At 43.1% G+C, this 10,974-nt stretch overlaps 1 protein-coding gene across 1 annotated transcript; it reads left to right on the top strand.

Annotated features, from left to right (window-relative positions):
* The first annotated feature begins 6,051 nt into the window (after positions 1-6,051).
* Positions 6,052-6,990, top strand: LOC129195222 (olfactory receptor 14I1-like). The gene is given in 1 exon segment (XM_054801058.1): positions 6,052-6,990. A coding segment is annotated over 1 exon segment (939 nt).
* The last annotated feature ends 3,984 nt before the right edge of the window (positions 6,991-10,974 follow it).

Genomic DNA, 10,974 nt, shown 5'->3' with positions numbered 1-10,974 from the left:
GTGAGCAGCTGTGTGGTGCTAGCTGCCTGTCAGGGTTAACCCACAACACCCTGCTTGAGCAGGTGGGGGTTGGACTAGACGATCACAAGAGGTCCCTTCAAACCTCAATGATTCTGTGTGATTATGTACTACTAAATTGCCAATTAAGCAATAGCATTATGTGGAAAATGCTTTTTCCTGAAACCCAGAATAATGTCTACTGAATGCTGATACTCGTGTTAGAAGTCCAGCTGGAATTCAGGGACCTTGGTTGTGGGTGGCGGATGTGCTGAAGCTACTGCTTCATGGACCCTGACTCGAGCATGTGTGCCGTATCTGCGGTGTGGCATGCCAAAGCACCGTGAAAAAAATGTGTTGTTGGCAAAGAGCTGTCATTACACACACAGCCTGGCAGAGCCGTGCAGCTTGCCACCAGAAGACAGAAACATTTTGCAAATGTTTCTGCATTTGATAACTAGCAAGCTAAACGTGCTCTGTGCTGTTTTCCAAAGGAACTGCATACCACTACATGTTCACTGATTTTGTGCTCTGCTGCATGTGCACTGATTTTGTTGGGCCAAGAAGAAAAGGGATTTGTGCCTCTCCCACACATACCAGCAAGGACAGCTCAGGACTCAGTTTTTGGGAAGTGCTGCTAAGCAAAGAAAACCTTCTCATTTAACTTCGCCTCTTACCTACAGCCACAATTCAAGGCAACCACACCATCAGTGTATGAGTCCACACTGTCGTGTATCTTCATATGAATTGGTCAAGTCAAACAACTAATCAGTGAAAAATACTTATTTGCCAATGAAGATGAGAAACTGCTGAGTGCACTGACTTTTACACACTTTCTCTGACCAGCGTGGTCTCTTTACCTTCTTTACAGCTAAATCAGGTGTGAATGAATGTGGTTTACAAGGAGTTGCAAAACGTGGGTGTCTCATCTACCGTAATCACACATCCACTCGTCAAGTTTTACGTTTCCTCTGGGGATTTAAGTACCTCTTCCCATCTTGTTCAAATATGCTGTGTTGTCATGGTGTGGGCATCTGGCAAGATGTGCCAGTCTCAGAGTCCTATGTGCTTTGTCTGTGATATGGTGGTATTGCAAAATGTTTAAGAGCAAATTAGGCTTGCATCATGGTGAATAAGTTGGTAAATACACAGCAGCTGCTTGCTAAGCAGATCACAAAGTTGGGGCCTGGATGGCTGTTCTGCACTGAGGGGTGAGGTGAGCGAGAGAGAGACGGTGCAGGGCTCTTTCTGGATCTCACTAAGAAAGGCCCAACAAGAAATGGCCTGATAAGATAACTGGTTTAGTAAGGCAAAGGAAGAAGAGGCATATAGATAGCGAGTAAATCTTACGTCCCTTCAGAAGCCAGGCACCTGCCTTCATGCAGCATCAGATGGAGCTTGGATGGATTTTCCCACAATGCAGAAGGAGATCCCACAGAGCAGATCCTAGCTGTAGAGACAGCTCTCCCTTTTGGTCATTCAAGCTATTATATGAATGCCGTACAAGAAAACAGCTCTATTCCTAAGGGATGTTCACATGAGAACTTCTTGCTACTCTGTCAGATACAGGCAAGGACGTGCAGGTGGCACAATGGCCGGTACCAAGTGGGAGCTGCCTGCAGGCTTCTCTGCAGCAGTGAGCTCCTGAGTTTATCCTGCAAGCAAGGGACATCTGTCTGCAGCACAACACAGACCTGAAAGCCACCACAGCACAGCACAGACCCTCTTCAGGGTAACTAACTGTTGTGTAAATCATTAACTCCTAACCGTGCAATTGTCTCCCAGTCAGGATTGATACAATGGTCTGCCTACAAGGTAGATTGACTCTTTCTCTACACAGTAGTCTATTCTGTGTGAGTAGTAGTGTTGTCATAGTGGACAGTGAGGTGGGTTGAGAACTGGCTGAATGGCAGAGCCTAGAGGGTTGTGATAAGCGGCACAGAGTCAGTTGGAGGCCTGTAGCTTGTGGTGTGCCCCAAGGGTCAGTACTGGGTCCGGTTTTATTCAACATATTCATCAATGACCTGGATGAGGAGACAGAGTGTTCCCTCAGCAAATTTTCTGATGATACACAACTGGGAGGAGTGGCTGATAGACCAGAAGGCTGTGCTGCCATTCAACGAGATCTGGACAGGCTGGAGAGTTGGGCGGAGAGGAACCTAATGAAATTCACTAGGGGCAAGTGTGGGGTCCTGCACCCAAGGAGGAATAAACCCAAGCACCAGCACAGGTCAGGGGTTGACCTGCTGGGAAGCAGCTCTGCAGAGAAGGACCTGGGAGTCCTGGTGGACAACAAGCTCTCCATGAGCCAGCAATGTGCCCTCGTGGCCAAGAAGGCCAATGGTATCCTTGGGTGCATTAAGAAGAGTGTGGCCAGCAGGTCGATGGAGGTTATCCTCCCCCTCTACTCTGCCCTGGTGAGGCCACATCTGGAGTTCTGTGTCCAGTGCTGGGCTCCCCAGTTCAAGACAGACAGGGAACTACTGGAGAGATTCCAGCAGAGGGCTACAAGGATGATTATGGGACTGGTGTAGAAAAAATAGAAGCTTAGCTGTAAGAAAACTTATGCTAATCAGAAAGCTACTCAAGGCCTGGAAGGAAAACTTCCAAAAAGGGGAAAATGTAATCGTGGGATAGAGGCTGTGAGACAGAAACTATAGAATCAGCTTGAGATAATTAGTTTGTAACCAAGGTAATAGGTAATGAAGCTAACTGACCATGGCAATGTACAATGCTGCTATGTTCCATGTGCAGTCCCTACCCAACCGGACAATAGGCCCGGGAATATTAATCTTATGAAGTAAGTTGTTATGGACAGGTGTATCCACAGTGAGGATACTGCACATGCCTGCAAGAAGAGGGTCATCCAGCAAACACGGGTGCGCGACCACTGACGACCACCAGAGACCCTTGAGGACCACCGACTCAAATCACTGAGCATGCGGGGAGGACAATATGTAAATGAATTCCAAGAAATGATTATCATAGGACTGCATTTTCTGAGAAAAATGATGAATATGTATATTTTGATTCTATATAACCTGTGTGTTGGTAATCACCTGTATGCACTGTAATAAAGCAAACCTAGGGTAACTCACGTCTGGTAAATTTCTTATATCGTTTTACAACTGGAGCATCTCTCTTATGAGGAAAGGCTGACAGAGCTGGGTCTGTTTAGCCTGGGGAAGAGAAGACTGAGAGGGGATCTGATCAATGGTTATAAATATCTAAAGGGTGGATGTCTAGAGGAAGGGGCCAGACTCTTCTCAATGGTACCCAGTGACAGGACAAGGGGCAATGGGCACAAACTGGAACACAGGAAGTTCCATCTGAGTATGAGAATATGAGGACAAACTTCACTCTGAGAGTGACAGAGCACTGAAACAGGTTGCCCAGAGAGGTTGTGGAATCTCCTTCTCTGGAGATATTCAAAACCTACCTGGATGGAATCCTGTGCAACCTGCTCTGGGTGATCCTGCTCTAGCAGTGGGGGTGGACGAGATGATCTCTAGAGGTCCCTTCCAACCCCTACCACTCTGTGAATCTGTGACTTTAATACTAAGAAGCTCAGGGGAGCAACAGATTACAGAGATCTGTGGCTTTGGTGAACAAAGAGGAAAAGAATTGAGTCAATGTGATAAAGAGCTGCAACTACTGAATCAAAAGTGCTGCATAAACTGCAGAGTAAAATCTGCAAAGGCAAGTGTGGCAACTCTATTGTCTCAAAGGGAGTAGACAACTGTTGGGGATGAGGGGAAGGGAAAGAGAACAAGGATTTAGCCTCATCTTTAGATACCTTCACTGAATTCTCTGAAATATACAGGGTTACAAAGTACGTAGATATCTGAGCTCACGCGTTTTCCAGTGCAGGAATCTTGGAGAGCTGTAGAGCTGACTTGAAGTAAACATGATATTCTGTTGCTTAACAAAAGTATCTATCATATCTAGACATATCATAGAGCTTGCACATCCAAATACCTTCCCCAGGAAGGGACAGGATCCCAGGCATCCTTTGGTATGTTTACCACTTCTGGTTTTATGTCTAAATTACGCTAGGGAGTTGCAGAAAATGACAGACACTTCTTTACAATCCATCATCAGACAGAATTTTTAAAACAAAGAGAAAAAAATATGTAAATTCAGTGATCTAAGACAAAAAACCAAACCAAACAAACCCAAAACAAATCCTCCAATAATTTCTTTACGATTTAGCCATGATCTGATAATATTAACATGTCAAGAAGCAATTCTTCCTTTTCTTACAATGACAAGACAGTCAACGGTGGTTGCCAGCTGGTGTGCTATGAATCCACGTCCCACTATGTGTGCAGGTACATCTAGATTTCTACGTGAGACCATAGCTGGCTTTCCATTATACGAAAAGTATTCCCTTAGCAAGTTGTCCATTTTGACTTTGCAGTTGAAGAATGCACCAGACTAGCTTTGCATCTGTACTTCTGAGGTTCTGTGCAGGCCTCCTGAGCGCTGCTCCCATCAGTCTGTAGAGACACACTAATAGACTGTTTTCTCACTGCATTGATCGTATCCCTACAGTGGAGCTGTGAGGCAGGCATACACAGCTTTTTCTAAGGTAAATTGGTTTGTATCTATTTCTTTAAGTTTATCCTGACATTAAGGTAGAAGGAGACTGAGGTGACTGCATCTTTCATACCTAGACAGAACAGCAGCATTTCTAGTGTTTCAAATGATTCATGACTGACTTGTTCACAAGAAGCTGTGACACATAGGCTTCATATATTGGAAACTCATCCAAAAGGAGCAATATGTTAGGTTTGCTATTTCAGTTCAAGGTAATGATAGTAACACTATTAATGTAAAATAGAAGAAATACCATATGAATTCAGTAAAGTTTGAGCATTTTGTTCTGTATTTATTCCTACTGCAAAAAGTTCAATAAAAAAGTTAATTTTGCAGGCATTTTCAACAATTTGGGGAAAATAATGAGACACAATAAATCATTTCTCTCTCTGAGACTGGATGTGCACCACAGCACTAGGATGAATCATCTTCTGGAGATGGGTGAATCACTGACTGAGAAGAATAGTGAGGGCCTAGAAGGTGTAAGTATGGACCTAGCTAACTTAACTTTGACATCTAAATTTGCCCATTTAGATCCAGACTAATCATATTTCCCTCCTTTTATTAGCAGAAGAAAGGTTGGGCAATGAGAGAGGGTTTTGCAGTTCATCCTAAGCAGGGGCATTTACAAAACCTCTCAGGAATCCATTCTGATTTTTTCTTTCCACTAATCAAAGGAGATTGCCTTTTGCTAAAAACATCCTACAGTGGGAGTCAGATGCTTAAACGTGTGTGTTTAGTGTGTTTTGAAATGCCCTAAGGTTGCTGGTACATTTGCATGAGGTTGTAGGTTACCTGCCACATTCTGAAAAGTGGAGTCCAAGAGGGGCAATAACAGGACATCTCAATTGACACTTTCTGACTCCATTTAGGCACCAGGATCCCACTAGCGAAGCCTGATGAGTCACACACCATAAAAGATACTATTAGCAGCTCTAGCTGGGATTAGGAGAAATACTCTGAAGATTCCATGTTGAATCGTGCAGACGTGTTGGGACTCATGTTTCTATCTGGACATATTTCTGGGGGAAAAAATATGTTACACTAGGTTTTCATAATGGAGATTATGGGATCTCATGCATATATATAAATAGGTATGTATGTTTATATATGAGCACAAATATATATTGAAATAATGATAAACAGGGAGATATATATAAAACATATGTAAACTACAGGTGTATCTATTATCTATGTATGCATATCTAGATACAGTTTATATATATGTACATACACATGTATTTTATATATGGAACTATGATTACTGGGTGATTTGTTTCTGAGTTACAGTTTGGTCCATCATGTGGGATTCACGCATTTTGTCTTCAGTGAGTAAAATGTGTTTAGGGCAACTGTGAAATTCAGACAATGAAGAGACTATGGAGCAGACGATCAAGTCTCAACCAAAATCCTTAACTTTCCCTTCACAGCTTTCACCAGCACTCTAGAAAGAAAATGACTAACCAAAGCACTGTGACAGAGTTTCTTCTCCTGGGATTCTCTGATACTTGAGAACTGCAGATGCTCCACTTTATGGTATTTCTGGGGATTTATCTGGTTGCCATGGTGGAAAACTTTCTCATCATTGTGGTCATAGCTGTCAGTAATCACCTTCACACCCCCATGTACTTCTTCTTGATGAATTTGTCCATCTTAGACCTTTCAACCATCTCTGTCATTCTCCCTAAGTCCATGGCCAATTTGTTATTAAATACCACAGCCATCTCCTATTCTGACTGTGCTGCCCAAGTCTTTTTTTTCCATGTCTTTGGTGCTGCTGATCTTGCTTTACTCACTGTCATGGCATATGACCGTTATATTGCCATCTGCAAACCTCTTTACAACAAGACAATCATGAAGAGGACTACTTGCATCCACATGACAGCCAGTGCATGGCTCAGCTGTGTCCCTTATGCTGCTCTCCACACTGGGAACATCTTTCATTTATCCTTCTGCAAGTCCAACTTCATTAACCAGTTCTTTTGTGAAGTTCCACAGCTTCTCAAGCTTTCCTGCTCTGATTCATACTTTAGCGAAGCTGGAGTTCTTGCATTTAGTTTCCTTTTAGTTGTCATCTGCTTCGCTTTTATAAGTATGTCCTACATTCAGATTTTCACTGTGGTCTTGAGAATTCCTGTCAGAGAAAAACAGCGTAAAGCTTTTTCAACCTGCATTCCTCATCTCATTGTGGTCTCCTTATTTGTTAGCAATGGTTCTTTCACCTATCTTAAGCCTGTTTCCAACTCCCCATCAGGTCTGGATCTCACAGCTTCTCTCCTCTATTCCGTGTTGCCGTCAGTGATAAATCCAGTCATCTACACCAAGAGGAACAATGACATCAAAGCTGCCATGCGAAAATTATTTGACCACATATTATTATGCAGAAATAAATAATCAGTCTTTCTTCATTAGACTTCCTGTGTGTTCTTGGTAATGAGCACTTAATTTTCCAATAACAGACAATTTATGTAATTGGGATTAGAGGAAGTTACTGACCTTTTTTAAAGATTGTTTAAAGATTTCATTATACATGTAATTTTGACTTGCTGATGGCAGCAACTTTTGCAGAATGATATATCAGTAACAAACCCAGGGTAATGTTTGCAAATGCTTTATGTATGCCTACCTGCCTACATTTCTATCTCACCTTCCCTCTGCTTTATATATGCTTATGGAGTATAATTTATAATCAAGCTATTGTGGAAAAGGAACACATCTAAGTGTGTGTCTGAGAGAGACTGCACAAGAGGTCAGGACATTTATTTGGAAACATGATGTGAAACCCAGAGAGGTATTTTGGTGGTGTCCATTTGGTTATGACACCACTGGAATGTTTGCTGCTTCTTTATTGTGTCAGGTACATAAAGTACTACTGTGACTAGATTGCAAGATGTGCATCTGTTTTCTCATCACTGCAAATCTAAATAAATAACTGTTCACAAGATCTGCTCTGTAACTCATCTAAACTGCCTGTATAATTGCACATCTTCCTTTCTCAAAGCAAATTATCACTCCCTTCCATCTCCTGTCACCCTCACCTTCAAACCCTCACGTAATGGAATCACTGTGGCCTAATTTTGAGCAGCTGAATCATTTTAATTTGTTGGTGTGGTGGGCTGATCTTTGCCAGCTGCCCACAAAAGCCACTCTGTCACTCCCCTACTTAGCAGGACATGGAGGGAGAAAATAAGATGGAAAAAAACCTCATGAGTTGAATTAAAGGCAGTTTAATAAAGCAAAAGCAAAGGTTGCATGTGGAAGCAAAGGAAAAGAAAAGATATATTCTCTACTATCCCTCAGCACGCAATGTCTGACCACTTCCTGGGAAGCAGGACTTCAGTACATGTAGTGGTTGCTCTGGAAGACAAATGGCATAAATAACGAATGCCCTCCCCTTCCTCCTCCTTTCTCTTAGCTTTTATTGCTGAGCAGATGTCATATGGTATGGAATATCCCTTTGGTCAGTTTGGGTCAGCTGTCCTGGCTATCTTGCCCACCCCCAGCCTACTGATGAGGCAGGGGAGAAATGTTGCAGAGATAGCATTGATGCTGTGCCAGCACTGCTCAGCAGAAGTTAAGACTGGTGTGTTATCAACACCTTTCTAGCTACCAATACAAAGCACAAAACTATGAGGGCTGCTCTGGGGAAAATTAACTCCATCCCAGTCAGATCCAATACAGTTGGAAATTCCAAAAGTTTTGTGTGTGATTCTAAACACTGAATCCTACTTTTGCTTTCAGATCAGATAACTCCATGAGAAGAAATACCTATTTATTGTCTTTGACTATGCAGGGAGTGTGGAAGAGTGATTCAAGCAACTAAATAGCTATGTTTCGAACTCTGCAGGGTGCTGTATTAGGCTTGCAGTTGCTGTTTCTGAAGAGTGTGGCTCTCATGTTGGCTTTCTGTTGTGTTCTATTCCCACACAGGTGAAGGAGTGATTTGACTCTACTCAGCCTTGAGGTGACCTCACCTCAAGTACTGTGTGCAGTTTTGGGCTTCACAATATAAGAAGAATATGAAAATATTAGAATATGACCAAAGGAGGGCAAAAAAGATGGTGAAACGACTAGAAGGCAGGACTTACGAGGAGCAGCTGAGGATACTAGGTTTGTTCAGCTTAGAGAAGAGGTGACTGAGGGGTGACCTCATTGCAACTACCTCATGAGGGGAAGCACAGTGATGCTGATCTCTCTTTGGTATCTGGTGATAGGACATGAGGGAATGGCTTAAAGATGTATCAGGGGAAGTTCAGAGTGGATGTTAGGGAAAAGTTCTTCACTGAGAGAGTGTCCATGCACTGAGATAAACTGCACAAGGAAGTAGGCATGACCACAAGCCTGTTGGTATTCAAGAAACACTTGGAAAACACTCTTAGAGATATGGTTTAAGTTTTATGTTGCCCTATGTGGAGTCACAATTTGGACTCGATGATCTTCATGGGTCCCTTCCAACTCAGGATATTCAATAATTCTACAATTTTATGACTTGTTCAGGTACAAATATCTACCTTACAGAAGACTCAAGTTAGCTGAAATGAACTATACTTATATATGAATTTCTAAATACAGTTCCCTAGGTCTACTTTACGAACAACAGAAGGAAATGGGAATTTCCAGAGTGTGGTGCATTTTATTCCAGTTCAGATATGAAAGGTGTGTGAGATGTATTTCCTTCTCGAATGCCTGCTGTTTGCCTTTAACAAAGAAAGTCATTGCAGGTTTCTGTCTCATCTGCACACACAAAGAAGGCACAGACAAACAGCGTCAGGAGGAGTAACTTGATTAATAACCTGTCCTGGCTGCTCCCAGTCCCACCACAGGAGAGCCACCAGCCCATCAAGGGCTCATCTTCACAAACCCAGAAGAGCACAGAGGCACAATGGTAGGCACAGGAACTCAAACAGACTGCTGAGGAGGTCTGTCCCAGAAGAGTCATCGGGTCCATTGTCCAGGCATGAAACCCATCAAGATGAGTCACCAGGAGGAGTTCTCCAGATCATTTTTGTAACTAAGGGTGGTTGGTACACAGGGGTGTGGGACACATTATGGGGGAAGAACACCTTCCTGCCCACTGCAGGGGAAAAGCATTTTGGAATTAAACAGACCTTACTATGGGATGTTTAGAGGAGAAACCAAACGTGGGAAAATGGAGGGATTTAGTGACTTGGGGAGCAACAAGTGTGGGAAATAGACGCATAAGGGAATATAAGGGTCCATTCACAGGTAAGCAGGGGCTGCTTGTTTGCCACATTTGTCTGATCATGCCCAGTCCCTGATCACTGCAGTCTGTCTTGTTTCCTTCATAAAATCCACCTTCAACTATTTTACGGTAAGGGGCTCATTATTCTGTGTGCACGTGTGTACAGCAGTCTGTGGTGCCAGCAACTGGACATGAGGGTGTATAAGTGACTGTGATTGCCAGTGAAGATAAAGCTGGACTAGCCAGTGAGTATGTGTCACTACAGGAAAGTTTTGCCACAGGACTGAAATCAGAGAAGTCCTCCCTTTCATTGGGACCACAGAAGGTTCATAGGATCATAGAATCAGAGAATGGTTTAGGTTGGAAGGGACCTTGAAAGAACATCTGGTCCAACCCCCCTGCCTTGGACAGGGACACCCTTTACTTGATGAAGTTGCTCAAAGCCCCATCCAACCTGACCTTGAACCTTTCCAATGATGAAGCATCCACAAGTTCTCTGAGCAACCAGTTCCAGTGCCTCACCACCCACATTGTAAAAAATGTCTTTCTTATATCCACTCTAAATCTACTCTTTTTCAGTTTAAAACTGTTGCCCCTTATCCTGTCACTACAGGTCCTGATAAAAAGTCACTCTCCATCTTTTTTATAAGCCCCCTTTATATCTTGAATGGCTGCAATAAGGCCTCCCCAGATCATTCTTTCCTCCAGGCTGAACAACCCCGACTGTCTCAGCTTTTCTTTACAGGAGAGGTTTCCCACACCTCAGTTAATTTTTGTGTCCCTCTTCTGGACCTGCTCTAACAGGTCCATGTCTTTTACTGGGGACCTCAAAGCTGGATGCAATACTCCTGGTGGGGTCTCAGAAGAGTAGAGTTAGTGCAAACACCAATGATGTTATTATAGCAATAGCCATAAAACATGTAACCAGGAAAGAGATTCAAGCCAGAGGCAGGATTTGTGGTTCATCTGGTCAATATAATATTATGGCTTATCTATTGCCAAATATCAATCATAAGACATTGCTGCCAGAAGATAACATTCATCAGGTCCCAAGGAACCAAAGAACATTTGTGCAAAGCAGCCGCTAGCAGACATTTTTATGCCCCCTGTTAGGATGCTGACCAGCATCCTAGGCAGCATGGTGGAGGTATAATCAGTCTCCAAGGATGACAGCT

This window comes from Grus americana, chromosome 22 (genome assembly GCF_028858705.1).
Source record: "Grus americana isolate bGruAme1 chromosome 22, bGruAme1.mat, whole genome shotgun sequence".
Taxonomy (NCBI): Eukaryota; Metazoa; Chordata; class Aves; order Gruiformes; family Gruidae; genus Grus; species Grus americana.
The sequence above is the reverse complement of the archived record's forward strand: the minus strand, read 5'-3'. Positions and strand labels throughout refer to the sequence as shown.